The sequence below is a fragment of the Carcharhinus amblyrhynchos genome, chromosome 7 (genome assembly GCF_965287045.1).
Source record: "Carcharhinus amblyrhynchos chromosome 7, sCarAmb.v2.hapA, whole genome shotgun sequence".
In the NCBI taxonomy this organism is placed as follows: domain Eukaryota; kingdom Metazoa; phylum Chordata; class Chondrichthyes; order Carcharhiniformes; family Carcharhinidae; genus Carcharhinus; species Carcharhinus amblyrhynchos.
The window spans coordinates 84,715,848-84,733,590 of record NC_137330.1 but is presented as its reverse complement, the minus strand read 5'-3'; the positions used below and the strand labels follow the sequence as shown (position 1 = coordinate 84,733,590).

General features: G+C 43.1%; 2 protein-coding genes across 3 annotated transcripts in view; one reads left to right on the top strand and one right to left on the bottom strand.

Annotated features, from left to right (window-relative positions):
• The window catches only part of snx17 (sorting nexin 17), an 89,606-nt gene extending 81,824 nt beyond the window's left edge, over positions 1 to 7,782 (bottom strand). The window contains exon 1 of the mRNA XM_080192691.1: positions 7,588 to 7,782. Within this exon, the coding sequence (XP_080048817.1) occupies positions 7,588 to 7,647 (60 nt within the window). The 5' untranslated portion in view covers positions 7,648 to 7,782. The remainder of the gene's footprint in view (positions 1 to 7,587) is intronic.
• Positions 7,783 to 12,003: 4,221 nt separating this feature from the next.
• eif2b4 (eukaryotic translation initiation factor 2B, subunit 4 delta) overlaps positions 12,004 to 17,743 on the top strand; it is a 67,454-nt gene continuing 61,714 nt past the window's right edge. For both annotated transcript variants that reach the window (XM_080193354.1, XM_080193353.1), the window contains exons 1-2: positions 12,004 to 12,102; positions 16,086 to 16,117. In XM_080193354.1, the coding sequence (XP_080049480.1) occupies positions 12,027 to 12,102; positions 16,086 to 16,117 (108 nt within the window). In that variant the 5' untranslated portion in view covers positions 12,004 to 12,026. The remainder of the gene's footprint in view (positions 12,103 to 16,085; positions 16,118 to 17,743) is intronic.

The window sequence follows — 17,743 nt, the reverse complement described above, 5'->3', positions numbered from 1 at the left end:
AACTGTCATTTTTAAATATTATAATATAACAAATGGATAAACTAATACCTGAAAAACATTCAACATCTCACTTGCCTGGGCCGATTATGTTTAAATGCTGCATTTAGGTTTTGACTTACAAATTCTAACTAATGTTAAACAGATAAGACTGATTCTGTATCTACATCCAACTCTACTTTTTCAATGCATTCAAACTAATTTGGTCAAGTTGTTGCATTATTTCAATCAGTAAAACACAGCATCGTTTCATCCCCATGTGGGAATTCCACATCTTAGTAGAAGCCAAATTACCAGCATGTATGCCCTGTCCTGGAGTACTCAGCCCACCCACACTGCCTACATCTGTGATTTATATCTTATCTTGGCCTGAGGAAGTATAAACTGCAGCACTGACATGAATCTTTATGTGCATTGTACCACTTCTAAGCTTTGAGCTTACAATGCAAATATCCATAGTACTGCAGGTGAGTTGTAATCCAGTCTAATCAGCAAGTGTAGTGCCACATTTCTCCATCAGATTAGTGTGTAATTGATTCCAAGAAGAGTCCTAGCAGTGCTGTTACAAATATTTGGCTTGCATTTTAGATTTTAAATTGATGGAATAGAACTGATATTAAATATACTATTTCTCCTTGCCATTCCATTGAAAAATGCTTTCATAATTGTCCCTTTCTCAGCAAAAATAACATTTATCATCTTCTTTTAAGGAACTGCATTGCCAAAGATTCCTGTTTTATTACATCATTAAATCTGTTCATGCTACAAGAATTTTCCACATTAAGGCAAATATTGGATGGATAAGTGTTAAATCAGGTTCTTAGGGTTTTGTCAGCTTGATTCTTTAAGTAATAACACTGTTTTAGATAAGTGATTATTCTCGTTACAACTTTTTCTTAAAAAGGATTGAAATTGTGCCATTGTGCTGCCCTGTAGTTTGCGCTGCTGCCTCAGCTCCAGGAACTTGGGTTCAATTCCAGCCTTGGATGACTATGTGGAATCTACACATTTTCCTCATGTTTGTGTGGGTTTCCTTCGGGTGCTCTGGTTTCCTCCCACAGTCCAGAGATGTGCAGATCAAGTGGACTGTCCACGCTAAGTTGTCCCAAGATGTGTAGGTTAGACAGATTACAGGGGTTACAAGGAGAGGGCCCAACTAAGGTAGTCTGTAGGATACTCTTCTGCACTGCTGGGATTTTATGATCTGGTCCAGAAGCAGGCACTATTATAAAGAGTTCCACTACACACTCCTTAATAAAACATGTAAACTTTCATTTAATCAATACTTTGCTTTGTGTCATTCTTTGAACTAATAGTTCAATATTTTAAAATTACAAGAGAAAAACAATATTTCATTCTTCTACAAAAAGATCCTCCCTCTAACTATTCAAATGAAATGCAATTATTTAAGATACTCTTGGCCATCTTAGTGTAGTGACATTTCAAAATTTGCTGACGAAACTAACCATAGAATCCATACAGTGCAGAAGGAGGCCATTCAGTGCATTGAGTCTGCAATGACTCTCTGAAAGAGCATTTCATCCAGGCCCACGTATTTACCTTGGCTAACCCACCTAACCTGCGCATCTTTGGACACCATGGTAGCTAACAGAAAGTAAGAATCCACCAATAGCTTTAAAGTAAGGAAAACGGCAACCTCTAAATATTCTAAAATCTTTTAGGCTATTCTAATAGCCTAAAAGACATTGTTCCACAACAGCTAGTAGACTCTTAATACATTTGGTTGTGAATGAGTAATAAATGATGCCCTATCAGGATTCCATGTTCCAAGAACAAATAATGCCCAACTTCAAATTCAAAATAAAATGGTTAACTTGTCAACGTTTAGACAACACAAAATTGCAACTACTAATGCTGATTTTCACCTGCTTTGGGAAATATTTATGTTTGTGAATGAAGTCAATTCACACAAGTGTAATATAGTGAAATACGATTTGCACCAAAGTAGCAAGTATAGGACAGCTGGTAAGATTGTTTGCAAGATCATAGCCACATTTCAAGCCGTAGGATTTTTTTGAGCTGTAGTGTAATAAAAAAAAAGAATGATTATTACTTCCATCAACTACCACAGCCAGCAGTCAGAAATAATACTGGGCGGCGTGGTGGTATAGTGGTTAGCACTGCTGCCTCTCAGCGTCAGGGAACTAGATTCAATTCCAAGCTTGGGTCAATGTCTGTGTGGAGTTTGTACGTTTTCCCCATGTCTAAGTGGGTTTCCTCCTGGTACTCCAGTTTCCTCCCACAGACTGAAAAGCTGGTTAGATGCATTGGCCCAAAAGGCTGGAATGTGGCAACTAAGGGAATTTCACAGTAACTTCATTGTGGTGTTAAGCCTTACTTGTGGCTAATAAATAAACTTAACTTACTTAATAATTCATAACAGATCAATTTAGGGCATCACTCAAATAGTAGGGCACAAACCTTGGCCCAGTGATTGCAAGCTCACTTAATAAAGTCCCACTCCAAAGATTTGAGAAATATTCTAGATTAACACAGCAACAGTGAGAAGACAAGGAATAGGAACAGCAGACCATTCAGTCCCTTGGGCTACTCTGCCAATTTGATCACAGCAGATTTGCTGTCTTAAATCTACCTCGCTGTGTGCTCCATATAGGCATTTATACTTGAAACCTGAAAAATCTCAGCCATACATAGATTTACGTAGTGCCTTTAACATAACATGTCACAAAGTGTTTCACAGTCAAAATATTAAACAGAAAATAACAGTCACACAAGACAACAATGCAAATGACAAAAAGCATGGTTATGGAGTCGAGGAGCAAAACAAGGTAGAAAGACAGATGTGTTGGGAGGGAATTCCAGAGCTTAAGGCCAAGATAACTGAAGGCATAGCTACCAATGTTGAATAATTAAAATCAGAGATCCTCAAGAGGCCAGAGTTAGGTGAGCGCACATATTTTGGAGGGTTGTGGCGTTGGCAGGAATTAGAGATAAAGAGGGCCATTAAGAGAGTTGCAGACAAGGGTGATCATTTTAAAATTAAGACACTGCTTGACTTGGAGCCAACATAAGTCAGTGAATACAGGGGCAAATAGCTGAAAATGTCTTGGTACAAACAAGAACAGGGCAGAAAGATTTTGGTTGAACTCAATTTATAAGGGATAGAACGTGGGAGACTGTGAAAGTGTTTATGGAACATACTGAGATGGGGAATCCATAATTCTCTGGAGCAGACAATTCCAAAGATTCACAATCATCATCTCAGTCCTTAATGATAGATTGAGTCCATGCATAGATTTCCCAGGCAGGGAAAACAACCTCAGTTATTACACTGTCAAGTCCCTTCAGAATCTGAAAAACTGAAATGGGAGAACCTGTCAAAAGGAAGTCATGCAATGTTGGTCTGAGGAATCGGATGATCTCTTACAGGACTGCTTGGAGTCAGTAGATTGGTCAGTCTTTAAAAACTGTGAACAGCCTGAACAAATACGCCACTACAGTAACTGACTTCATTAGTAAGTCTGTAGAAAACTGTGTGCCGAAGAAGCAAATCTGTGTGTTTCCCAAACGGAACCTAGGGATGAACAGGAATATCCACTGCCTGTTGAATTCCAGGTCTGAGGCGTTCAAGTTAGACAACTCTAACCTACACAAGAAAGCCAGATATGATCTACGGAGATTCAAAGATGCCAAAACACAGTACTGGACTGTCCAGTACTGATCAGTTTGGCTTCCACAAAGGTTGTGGGACTGCTGACATGATTTTTGCTGCGCGCCAACTTCAGAAGTGTCAGGAGCAGAATCGCGAGCTCTACACAACCTCTGTTGACCTTGCGAAAGCCTTCGATATTGTAAGCCGACAAGGCCCATGGAGGATCATGTCAAAGTTCGGCTGCCCCCCCAAATTCATTCAGATGGTACGCCAGTTCCACGACGGCCAGAGTACTGGATGGTGGAGAATCCTCTGAGGCATTCCCAGTCACCAATGGCAAATAGTGGTGTGTGCTCGCACCCACACTGTTCAGCATGATGATTACTGCCACGCTGAAAGATGCCTTCCAGGACAGTGTTGCTGTAATCAGCCTCAAGTACAGAGTGGATGGGAAGCTTTTCAACCCGAGAAGACTTCAAGCTACTACCAAAGTGAAGGAGACTGTTATGAGAAATTTCCTCTTTGCTGATCTCTGCACGTATGATGGCTCAGAGCCAGAGATGCAAGTCAGTATGGACAAATTTTCCACGGGTTGTGACAAATTTGGACTCACCATCAACATTAAAAAGACCGAAGTCATGCACCAGCCTGCTCCTCATGCACCTACACAGAACCCATAATCACAATCAAAGGGCAGAAACTTCAGGCAGTGGACTAGTACACTTATCTTGGCAGCACCCTCTCCCAAGCAGTGACTACTGATGCAGAAGTTAACTGCAGAGTAGCAAAGGCAAGTTCTGCTTTTGGTAGACTGTGCTGCACTGTATGGGAATGTCGGAGAATCAGCCCAGCAACAAAACCGAAGGTCTACAAGCGCTGTGGTACTCACTACCCTCCTGTATGCCTATGAAACATGGACTGTGTATCAAAGGCATGCAAGACAACTCAATCATTTCCACCTGACTTGTCTTTGCAGAATATTACGCATCCGATGGCAAGACAAAGTGCCAGACGCTGAAGTTCTCTCTAGAGCAAGTCTACCATCAGTCCACACACTGCTGATGAGAGCGCAGACCTGACGGGCAGGTCATGTCATCCGTATAACAGACGAGCACATGTGCAAGCAGCTCCTTTTTGGGGAACACTCTGCTGGAAAATGCTCGCATGGAAGGCAGAAGAAATGTTTCAAAGACACACTCAAGGCCTCCCTGAAGTCGCTTGACATTGACATGACCACCTGAGAAACACTGGCACAAAACCGCACTACCAGGTACTGCCTCATCCACAAAGGCTGTCAAGCTCACGAAGCAAGGTGTATTACTGAAGCACAACTTAAGCGCGAGTTGCGCAAGTCCACAGCCACCAGCGCAACAACTAGCGTCTACACAAGTCTGTCCAATATGTGCCAGGACATTCCGTGCCCAAATTGGCTTGATCAGTCATCTTCGGACACACTGCAACCGGCCTCAAAATGACTAATGGTGTCGAGGTCCTCATCGACAATGATGGATGAACAACCAACCAAGCGAATCCCAGGCTAACCACACAGACCCCCATCGACTACCAAGGTCTGCAAGACATAACAGATTACAAGCCGAAGGCAGGTAAAATCACCAACTCCAATGCGCCTCTCCTTGATGAGCTCAATGCATTCTACGCCTGTTTTGAGCAAGAGGCTAATGAGAGCATGCCCTCCATCCCAGAAGCCTTGGGTGAACCTGTATCTAAGGTCACCATTGCCAGTATCAGAGCAGCCTTCTCAAAATCCAATCTATGAAGAGCAAATGGCCCTGTTAGTGTACCCGGATGAACACAGGTTGCGGAGATATTAGCAGACATCTTCAACCTCCCTTTACAGTGATCCGAGGTCCCTATCTGCTTCAAGAAGGCAACCATCATCCCTGTGCCAAAGAAAAGCCAGGCTGCATGCCTTAATGACTATCATCTGGTTGTTCTGACATTCATCATTATGAAATGCTTTGAAAGGTTTGTCATGGCACAAATCAATTCCTGCCTACCAGGTTGCCTGGATCCATGACAAGGGAATTAAGGGTTATGGAGAGAAAGCGGGAAAGTGGCACTGATCCACTTCAGATCAGCCATGATCTTATTGAATGGCGGGGCAGGCTTGAAGGGCTAGATGGCCTACTCCTGCTCCTATTTCTTATGCTCTTAGTTCACCTATTGCCGCAACAGGTCCACAGCAGATGCCATCTCCCTGGCCCTACATTCAGCCCTGTAACACCTGTATAACAAAGACACTTATGTGTCAGACACCAATTCATAGACTACAGCTCAGCCTTTAATACCATTATTCCTACAAGACTCATCTCCAAATTTTGTGGCCTGGGGCTCATATGTCAACCGACTCAAAAATAGCTTCTTCCTTGCTGCCATCAATGGACCTATCATGCATTAAGTTACTTTCTCTACACTCTAGCTCTGACTGTAACACTACATTCTGACCCTTTCCTTTCCTTCCCCATGTACAGTATGCTTTTTCTGTAATAGCATGCAAGAAACAATACTTTTTATTCTATACTAATATGCGACAACAATAAATCAAATTCTTTGCACTCAGATAAGATGTTAGATCAAGGTTCTGGCTCAGATGGGTACAACATCCAAATGAACTTGCCAATATTCATCCCTCAACCAACATCACCAGAACAGATATCAAAACAGAAAATGCTGGAAAAGCTCAACAGATACAGCAGCACATAAGAGTTAAGGTTTCAAGTCTGTATGACTCTTCTGCAGAGGTAATTACAAAACTGATTAGCTGGCTAGTACCTCTAACTGTTGGTGGGATTGGCTGCATGACTGACAACAATCGACAAGTTGACTTCATTGACTGCAAAGTGCTCTGGAATGTCCTGAGGCCATGAAAAGCACTTTATAAGTGCAAGTTATTTATTTTAATGATCAAATGGGGAGGCCTAGCAAAGTCCCTTCAAACTAGATTTGCTTCCATACAGCTTTGCAGTATTGAAGCCTCTAAAATATACTGCTAGTCCCACATCAGTCTATACCATGAGTATGAGGGTTAAATTGGATCAGAGTAAACCGTATTGAGAGGAGACAGATCAGCTTGGTTTTAAGCTTAGCTTCATCATGTTTGCGTCCTGCCTGCTTCCTTTGAAAGCTACGTGCTTACGATCACAGCATCCAACTGCACCTTTAACACAAGGGGTTGTAGGTGCTGATTCTTTGCTTAAAGCACTCTGAACATCAATTCCGAACTAGTACTTTGCAGCAGTCACAGATTAATCTGAAACTTTGCTTCCCAATTAACGTTGTACAGTCCTCTACATATCTTGCACACTTCTGACGATCCCCTCTTTTTAATAACTACTCGGATACACAAGATCAGCCTGTTGAGCTTTCTTACAACTGTTTCCTTCGGATTTCCAGCAACCGTCGCAAGCCAAAGCCCTCACTGACTAATGCAATGTCTAGATTGCCTCAAATGAATTTGACAGCATTTGCAACTTGCATTTTCTAAAGAACTTTCAACTTCGAGGTACACTGGGTCCAGTAAACACAGGAGCTGTTTAACAAAAAAACTTAGCCAAGAAAGGGGAGGGAGTTGGGCGAGTTAACCGCTGCTGTTTGCATTAGTTTTGTTATCTCTCCCGCCCCCGTCACCTCCCAATCTTCCGACGTGTTGGCAACTGTGAGCTTAAAGGAGGCATTTCGAACATTGCTCAATGGGAGATTATTCGGACACGATGTGCAAAACGTCTCGTTAAATTCACACTTGCTTGACACGGGGAGGGAAAGAGGAGGATATAGAGCGAAACTATTGCAATCGGCCACCGCCCCCCAACTGCCAGCCTGCGGTGGGAAGAAGGGATCCCGTTCTGGTGGGAAAAAAAACCTCCCCCACCCTCACGACCCCCTCCCCACAAACCACTGACTCTCAGGGCGAGAAAGTGACGGCGGCGTTCACTCACCACATAGGTGGATCCGTTGTCGGCACTCAGTACCTCAGTCTCGGGGATGGAGAAATGCATGGTGTTCGCCTCCCTCCGGCTCTTCTCTCTCTCTCCCGCTCCTCCTTCTCTGAACCCTGGAAACTTCCAGCAACGGCGGCGGTGCTCGAGCAGGACAATCACCAACTGCCGTCCGCCATCTTGTCCGCGCCAGCGAGCCGCTCTGGATGGAGGTGGGGGCGGGCGGGTGGGTGGGTGGGTGGGGGGCGGGGACAATCACTGACCCACCCTCGGGGGGGGGCGGGGGCGGGGACGGTCGCTAACCCCGCCTCCTCCCGCTGACACTACCATCGGCCCCGGCACCTTCACCGAACGACATGGAAGCTTAACAACAACAACGACACCCTTCTCACCCTCCCCCCCTGCTTCAGACAGTGATCCAGCCTACCTGAGTGCGATCAGACCAAGTTTGGGCCTTGTTAAGTCTGGGGTGGGGGGGGGGAAAGCTGGGTAAGGGGTGTGTTGGGACGGTGGACGGATCCTTCCCACCCTCCACTTTTCCCAGCTTTGGAAATGTACTTGTTTCGAAATTCGCCCTCTCAAGCCTAATAAACACCGGGCCCGAGTGAAGTGGCTTTGCCCAAGTTTGTTGGTTGTTTCACGGTTTCAGGGCCGGGACTGTGATGATGACCTCCACCGCGTGCTCCCCCCTCCCCCAGCGGCGACACCTGGATATTTGTCCTGAGTGAGACTCAGGCAGCACAGGGCAGACAGAGCCAGGCTGGGCCTTAAACAAACACACTGCCTGCCCCCAGGTGAGAGTCACTGCATATCGCAGAAATAATGTAGATATCCCTCACCACATACACACACATTGAATATACAGAAGGCTGAGAAAACTGAGACAGTTTTGAACTGTCAGATTTTATGGGGGATAGACAGGAAATTTGTGCGGTTTGGGGCCTCGACCAGATAAGCCATGGTTTTGTGTTGAATACAGTAAGAAGTATGATAACACCAGGTTTAAGTCCAACCGATTTATTTGATAGTAAACTCGCAAGCTTTCGGGGTTTGCCCCTTTGTCAGGCGAATGGAGAGTTCTGGCCTCAGACAGAACATAGAATAGCACAGACAGTTTACAGATTACTGATTAGAATGTGAGTCTTTACACCTGACCTGCTATTCAAGTCTTAAAGTGGGCAACAATGTGAGTGGAAGGACACATGAGGACGGTCTCAACAGGGATCTTGGGTTCATGTCGTACTATCTGTAACCCCCATGACTTGCCTGGGTTTGCTAAATCTCACTTACTGTATGTCTGGAGACGATACACATTTCTTTAACCTGGGGTTTAATGCTCCTTTCACTCACATTGTTGGCCACTTCCCCGAAAGCTTGCGAGTTTACCATCAAATAAATCGGTTGGACTTAAACCTGATGTTGTCAGACTTCTTACTGTATTTACCCCAATCCAACGCCGGCATCTCCACATTTGTGTTGAATGACAGTAGGTTCGAGGGGCCAAATTGCTTACTCGTTGTTGAATTTTTCGCTTTAAGGCTTGATACCAAACACGTTCTTGCTCACAATCTCCTCCTTCAACACATTCCTAAAGAAAACCCACTTCCCCAACAGACTGCAATGACACATTTAGAGACCACCCCCCCTCACACACACAGACGTGCAGAAATCCTAATCCACCCATTACATAGCCATTCATCCTCTTCCTCCATACCTCACATAAATACAGAGTCCCCTCTAATTCTCCCCAATTTCCCCTCCCCACAAAGACAGACTTTCCCTTGTCCTCACCACCTTACACAAACAGCACCTCTCTGGTGATTAGTGGTGGCTCTCAAGGATCCAAGCTGGGGGCTCAACAATTCACTTACTTTATAACAACTTAGCCGATGAAATAGAAAGCCATTTCCAAATTTGCTGATGACACAATAACAGGTGATACGGTAACGTAAACGGAAGTGTAATATTACAAAGAGATATCGCACTGTGTATCGTGCAAATTAAGGCTTTCACTAAGGAGGGGAAAGTGGGGGAGAATTAAAGGGGACTCTATGAGGGATAGAGGAAGAAGATGAATGGCTATGTAATGGGTGGATTAGGATTTCTGCACGTCTGTGTGTATGTGGGGGGCTTGGTCTCTAAATGTGTCATTGTGGTCTGTGTGGGGAAGTGGGTTTTCTGTAGGAATGTGTTGAAGGAGGGGAATGAGCAAGAATGTGTGTGGTATCAGGCCTTAAAGCAAAAAATTTGAGCACGAGTAAGCAATTTGGCCCCTCGAACCTACTGTCATTCAACACAAAACCATGGCTTATCTGGTTGAGGCCCCAAACCGCACAAATTTTTTGTCTACCTCTGATTACCTTAAAAATTACAGCAATGGGTGAAGTTAGCTGTTTCACGCTACTACTGAGCAGTAGCAAAACAAGTATTATTCGCCACTATTGGAATACTGCCTTCAAGCCAAAAGACATTTTGCCTATCACACAATTGTGTAACGTAGTATATGAATTTCAGTGTCAGTGCGATGCTACGTATATAGGCTGTATGTCGGAGAGACTGGCAAATCATATCAAATGGCATGGCTCTTCCACTGTTTGCAATGGACACGATACAGACTGTATCCAATCAGCTTGCAAAACTCAAAATACAGTGTCCAACATTAGATATGATTCTGCAGTTGGACACCATTTGCTAAATAATCCTCAGTGTGCTAAGAATTACAATGACAATCAATTAAAAACCTTCAGCTGGGCTTGCAGTGTGGCACATTTACGTGTACTGGAAGACAGAAAAAAGGTGCACACATGGCCCCTGTTTCAGCTAAACAAAATAAATGACAGCCATTCGCTGTCCCATTCCTCCAGGCAATGCCTTGACCAGAGTGAAGCCACCTTGTTTAAATTTCAGACAAAACTGGGCAGTTAACTGTCAATCACTATCAACTGGTGCATTCTTCAAAGCAGTGTCTCTACTAATCAGAGTCCACTTGTCAATCAATCAGCGCTCTTTTCTCGTACAGTATAAATTTGTTGTACTCCTGACAGTGATATTTTTGCAAATTGTCCTGATGAGTTCAAGATGAAAAGCTCTGGCAAAAGACAATCTTTCATCTTATTCCCTCCTTCCACATAGTCAATAATGAATTTCATCCTAAAAGATAAAAAAAAATGAAGTTCGTGCTTTATTCTGCTTAGTGCAGACATGGCTGACATTTATTTAGGCTAATTTCTCAGTGAGCTACAAACCATGCGAAGTCCAAACTACAAACCAGAGCCTTCCTAAGCTCCACCCATTTTCATGACAATATAACCTGTTCCAGGCGATGCTAAAATCGACCTTTAAGCTAATTATCTGTTATTTATAATTTCTCTCGCTAAATAAGCCCACCTACTGTTTTAGAGCTCTCTACTCTGACGTACTCTTATTAAACAAACATAGGTAGCCTTTGAACTACTCTCTATAAGAGTTCTGACCATCATTAAAGGCAGCAGTTTAATTATTTTTCCTTTACATCAACAACCTTCCTAGGATTAAAACGTGCTTCTTAAATATTAATATGAACTAGCTGTTCGCAACAATGTGTAGTCAGGTTGAGACAAACACCATTGCATTTTTTTTCAGAGAAAAGTAGTTAACTATTTCAAACAAAGATGCAGCGCTATGTTGAAGTACAGTGGGATTAGTTTGGAATTGGAAAACATCGGACTGAAATGACTTATTTCCTGTAAATGTATTTGATTCTACTGTCCTTCTTTGCATTTGGTTTCTCCTGAAATTCACTTGGTTTAGGATTGTGTCATTGTGAATTGCAAAACTCAACACAAATGAGAAAGGCAATCGTTTGCCAGTCATCAGCTCGCAGCGAATAAGCCACTTATCATTTTATTTTGCAACAGCAATACAAAACCGATAATACTGCAGGCGCTCGCAATTTAGGATAAAAACAGAACATGCTGGAAATACGGGGCAGGTCTGACAGCACTGTCAAGAGTTAACATTTCAGGTTGACGACCACTCATGCTGAAATGTTATTTTTTCCCCCTCAACACAAAAACTGTTAGACCAGCACTTCCAATATTTCCTGTTTTTACGCTTGGATTCTAAAACGCTCGCAACAAACACAGCTTGACCAGCACCAACAATGCATAAATAATGTTCTTTTATACATTTTGGGCTCAATCATTTTTTCTTAAGCTTTGCAGCTTTCTAGACTAAGTCCCCAAAAGTGAAGAATTACTGACGGAAAACAATGAGGCAGGTTCTGTGATACAGCAGTTTTTGTTTTGCCCTTGATGTAATCTGTAGATTGCTGAATGCTTTCCCACTAAGTCTGTTTAAGGACGCTGGGGTGCACATTGGTGCATGCGTCCATCTTCTCGTTACAATGAGATTGGGGGAGGGGTGGTTGTGCGCAGGCGTAGTCGCGGGCAGTGTGTGGAATGTCTGAAGGAGATGGAGCGAGTCCCGGACAGCCCGGGGTTCCGGGCGGCAGCACGAGCACTTCTTTTGCTCCGGGTAAGGTTCCAATCACACTCCCTCCGCTACTCCAACACCAAGGCAGCATTACAATTTGAGAACCGGCCTTACGTTTTCACCAAACAACAAGTCCTATTTGCGCGGCCTCATGTAATTGAATCACCGGAAGTTGATGCAATTCCCGCGACGGGGAGCATGGTGTTTCACCCATGTCTCATCCTGGTTTTTGCAAAATCAAGACTTCTCTTTCAGTGCAGGGAAAGAGCCGCTCATGGCATTTCCCAATATGTTATGCATGACTTGTTGTTCATCTTTGTAGTCTAATTTAATAGATTCCAGCATTAGAAACTGGGGTTTCTTGGGGCATGTAACTTTAATTTGTATTTTAAAAGCCACCAGTTTATTTTCCTTTATTGTCTTTGGTAAATAGGGCAAATAGTGTATCTTAATCCTTGAGGATTCATTTGAGGGGCATAATCAGAAGAAGACCTCAGCCTGTCAGATAACACGTGGGAAAAAACGTTAACATTTCAGATATGATCACCTGGGAAAACCGGGAGATATAACAGCTGAAAAAAAGTTCACACAAAAGTTAAATGCCCTATAAGGAGATTATAGGCAGAGGACAGAAACCGGTTAACTGACATAAGAACAGCTTCTTCCCTGTTGCCAAGAGATTTTTGAATGGAACTACCATATATTAAGTTGATCTTTCTCTACACTGTAGCTATGATTGTAACACTTTAATCTGCACCCTCTCCCCTATGTACTTTATGAATGGTATATTGTGTCTGTATAGTGTGCAAGAAACAATACTTTGATTTATTATTGTCACATAAAAGTACCCAGTGAAAAGTATTGTTTCTTGCATGCTATATAGACAAGGCATACTGTTCAAAGAGAAGGAATTGAGACTGTGCAGAATGCAGTGTCACAGTCATAGCTAGGGTGTAGAAAAAGATCAACTTAGTGTGAGGTAGGTCCATTCAGAAGTCTGATGGCAGCAGGGAAGAAGCTGTTCTTCAGTTGGTTGGTTGGTATGTGACCTCAGACTTTTGTATCTTTTTCCTGACAGAAGAACATGCAAGAGAGTATGTCTGGGATGCATGGTATCCTTAATTATGCTAGCTGCTTTTCCGAGGCAGCAGGAAGTGTAGGCAGAGTCAATGGATGGGAGGCTGCTCGGAGTGATGGACTGACAATCCTTCGTAGTTTCTTGTGGTCTTGGGCAGAGCAGGAGCTGTATCAAGCCATGATACAACCGGAAAGAATGCTTTCTATGGTGTACCTGTGAAAATTGGCGAGAGACGTAGTGGACATTTCAAATTTCCTTTAGTCTTCTGAGAAAGTAGAGATGGTGGTGGTATTTCTTAACTATGGTGTTCGCATGGGAGGACTGGAACAGGTTGTTGGTGATCTGGACATCTAAAAGCTTGAAGCTGTCAATGATTTCTACTTTGTTCCTACTACATTTGCTGAAGTCAATGACAATCTCCTTTGTTTTGTTGACATTGAGGGAGAGATTGTTATTGCATTAGTTCACCAGATTCTAGAACATAACATAGAACGCTACAGCACAAACAGGCCCTTCGGCCCACTAGTTGTGCCGATCACTTCTATACCTACCAAGCCATAGACCTATCTATAACCCCCAATGCCATTAGATCCCATATACTCATCCAGAAGTCTTTTAAAAGACCCCAGCGAGTTCGCCTCCACCACCACCGACGGCAGCCGATTCCATTCACTCACCACCCTGTGAGTGAAAAACTTACCCCTAACATCTCCTCTATACTTGCTTCCCTGCACCTTAAATCTGTGTCCTCTCGTAGCAACCATTTCAGCCCTGGGAAATAGCCTCTGAGAATCCACCCTATCTATTCCTGTCAACATCTTATAAACCTCTATCAGGTTGCCTCTCAACCTTCGTCTCTCCAGGGAGAAGAGTCCCAGCTCCCTCAACCTATCTTCATAAGGCATGCCTCCCAATCCCGGCAACATCCTTGTAAATCTCCTCTGCACCCTTTCAGTAGCTTCCACGTCCTTCCTATAGTGAGGCAGCCAGAACTGCGCACAGTACTCCAAGTGAGGTCTGACAAGGGTCCTATAAAGTTGCAGCATTACCTCCCGACTCCTAAACTCAATCCCTCGATTAATGAAGGCCAGTACACCATACGCCTTCTTGACCACATCCTCCACCTGCGAGGCCAATTTAAGAGTCCTATGGACCCGGACCCCAAGGTCCTTCTGCTCTTCAACGCAGATAAGACTCCTACCCTTGATATTGTATTCCGTCATCCCATTGGTCCTGCCAAAATGGACCACTACACATTTATCTGCGTTGAAGTCCATCTGCCACTTCTCCGCCCAGTCTTGCATCCTATCTATGTCCTGCTGCAACTTCTGACATCCCTCCAGACCAGCCACAACACCACCAACCTTCATATCGTCTGCGAACTTACTAACCCATCCCTCCACTTCCTCATCCAGGTCATTTATGAAAATGACAAACAGCAAGGGTCCTAGAACTGATCCCTGGGGCACTCCACTGGTGACCGACCTCCATGCAGAAAAAGACCCATCCACAACCACTCTCTGCCTTCTGCAGGCAAGCCAGTTCTGGATCCACAAGGCCAAAGCCCCCTGGATCCCATGCCCTCTCACCTCCTGAAGAAGTCTTGCATGGGGGACCTTATCTAATGCCTTGCTGAAGTCCATGTAAACCACATCTACCGCTCTTCCTTCGTCAATGTGTTCAGTCACATTCTCAAAGAACTCAACTAGGCTCGTAAGGCACGATCTGCCCTTGGCAAAACCATGTTGTCTATTTCTGATCATTCTAAACTTCTCCAAATGCTCATAAATCTTGTCCCTCAGAAGCCTCTCCATCAACTTACCAACCACTGAGGTCAGACTCACTGGTCGGTAATTTCCCGGGCTATCTCTGTTCCCTTTCTTGAAAATAGGAACCACTTCTTGAAAATAGGAACCACCTATTCTTCTCCATTTCATTCCTGTACCCCAGCACATCTAACAAACCAAAGTTATTATATCGTAAGAGAGAATTGAGACATGGTTAAGGCCCAGAGGATGATGAATCATTAAAACTCGTTGAAGAGAAATATGGAAAAACTGACAAAATACAGCAGCCTCTAATAGCAGTGATGGCTATTGAGGGAAAATGGCAGATCACCCTGCTTGTCGGATATACTTGGGGTGGGGGACTCCATTCCAGTACCATTTAATCCATCACTTTATTGTGGATGAATAAAATCCACATGCATGTGGATAGCATGTTATATCAATAAAGTAATTGTTAGAACTAAGTTTTATGTTAAAGGTCTTGAATTCTTGTTCATAGTTTTATTTCTTAACAGGAAATTTTCAGTCAGACCAGGTTTATTGTATTAATAAATGCGGCACAGTGGTTAGCACTGTTGCCTCACAGCACCAGGGACTTGGGTTCGATTCCTGGTTTGGGTTACTGTCTGTGTGGAGCTTGCATGTTCTCCCCGTGTCTCCATGGGTTTCCTCGGGGTGCTCTGGTTTCCTCCCACAGTCCAAAAGACATGCTGGTTAGGTACATTGGCCACTCTAAATTCTCCCTCCGTGCACCCAAATAGGCGCTGGAGTGTGGAGACTAGGGGATTTTCATAGTAACTTCTCTGCAGTTTTAATGTAAACCTACTTGTGATACTAATAAACTTTTTAAACATTGTAGAATATGTTTCAGCGTTTTCGTGACTTGTTGCTATCTTGTAATACCGGCATGGACCAGTTGGAATGACTGGTACTATATACCCTATGCAATCCTGCTTGCGTCGTTACAAACCTTCAGATTAAGTATTTTATCTACTTGGAATTAAAGATCCATGAAATGCATCTAACATTGGCTTTGGTTTCTCGTTGAATTTGTACACACTCACACTACAGTAAAAATGGCCTTTGTTATTATTTTGTATACAAAAAGTGTGTTTTGCTGCATAGTAATTAACCTTTTTGTTGCTTTGTGTTTATTTTAGATGGTGAGGGTCAGAAGATCATCCACCAAAAGGTAAGTGCTAACTTTGCTTTCACAGTTCACTTAATATTCACTTGTAGCAAGATTAAGACTAGCTGCATTTACTAGCTCTGCCAAAGAAGGGTCACCCTGACTCAAAACGTTGGCTATATTCTCTCTCCACAGATGCTGTCAGACCTGAGTTTCTCCAGCATTTTCTGTTTCTTTCTCAGATTCCAGCTTCCATAGTACTTTGCCTTTATCCATTTACAGAATCACAGAATGCTACGGTACAGAAGAGGCCCTTCGGCCCATCGAGTCTGCACTGATGCATGAATTGCCCTGACTTGCCCATCTAATAGCACTTGGCCATAGCCTTGAATGTTAAGGCGTGCCAAGTATTCATCCAGGTACTTTTTAAAGGATGTGAGGCATCCCACCTCCACCACTCTCCCAGGCAATGCATTCCGGATCGTCACCATTCTGTGAGTAAAAGGGTGGTAACAGTCCGACTTGCTTCTAAAGAAGGATGGAAAAAATCTCAATTTGGAGACTTTTTCTAACTTGACAGAAAAACACACAATTTGTGGCTATTACTGTGGAAAATATCATGGCAGGATACTTGCACCAACTATCGTTATGACAATATTGTTTAAAGATGAAAGTCAGTTTCAGTCCTGTAAGATATTGTTACAGGCCCTTAGCTTGCAGGTGAATTATTGGTTGTCTTGAGTGAAGGGTTGAAGAAGCCATCAGCTGCTATGGCTTTTCTGGTTGAATTTGTAGGTGTTTGCTTTTTCAGGTAGACTAAGCAGGTTTTTGGCAGAGGAAAGTATCTTATTTCTCTCCAGTTCTGCAGTTATCGCACTTACAGATTGTCTGGACCTTCTTAGTAGAATGGAAGTTGATTTCTAAATACCTTCCTCTCTGCCTTCCCTTGGCCAGGGTTTGATGTTGTCTTTGAGTTCTCCCTGGAGGTTTTGCATTCTGCCTTTCAGTATGGTTTCTTATAGCGCCATTCATACAGTTGGAAAACACAAACAATGCTGCTATGTTAATTTTTCAAGGAATTCTTGTTAAAGCAGGCAAAGAAGTTAATTGCATTGTGCTCCTTTGAAGTCCCTTTCTGCCACCTGTTCCCTCAGAAGTCAAAGGTTTTTCACATCTTTTAGAAGTTTTAGTGGACATCCGTGGAGGAGTCTTTGCATTTTAATGACTTTTCATAGCCAGCTCTAATGACATGAGCCTGACGAGGTTTGAACAGGGAAAGATGCCATGTTGCCTTCCATACTTCTGTTCTGAAAAAGACTTTTAAGCTCATTGTAAATGTTTGCAAATAGAAGTGTACCTTTAAAACAGTTGTCCTTAAAATCTATAGTATCGTAATTGTACATTCATGACAATAAAGTCACTGATTAAATACTACACATTCAAGATTGTACTTTCAGATTTTCTTTTTCCATCAGCACATAGAAAATTGTGACGCTGTTTCTTATCCTAAATAAGGAAAGATTATGACAGTTAAAGGAAATAATTCCCTTAATTGCTGTAAACTAGATATTTTTTCATTGCCCACTGTTTAATTATTTAAAATGATTGCAGATATTTTTTCAAGAATGATGATTGATTCGTGTTATACCTTGTGAACTCCATGTGATTGTTTGCTATTTTGAAAATCCT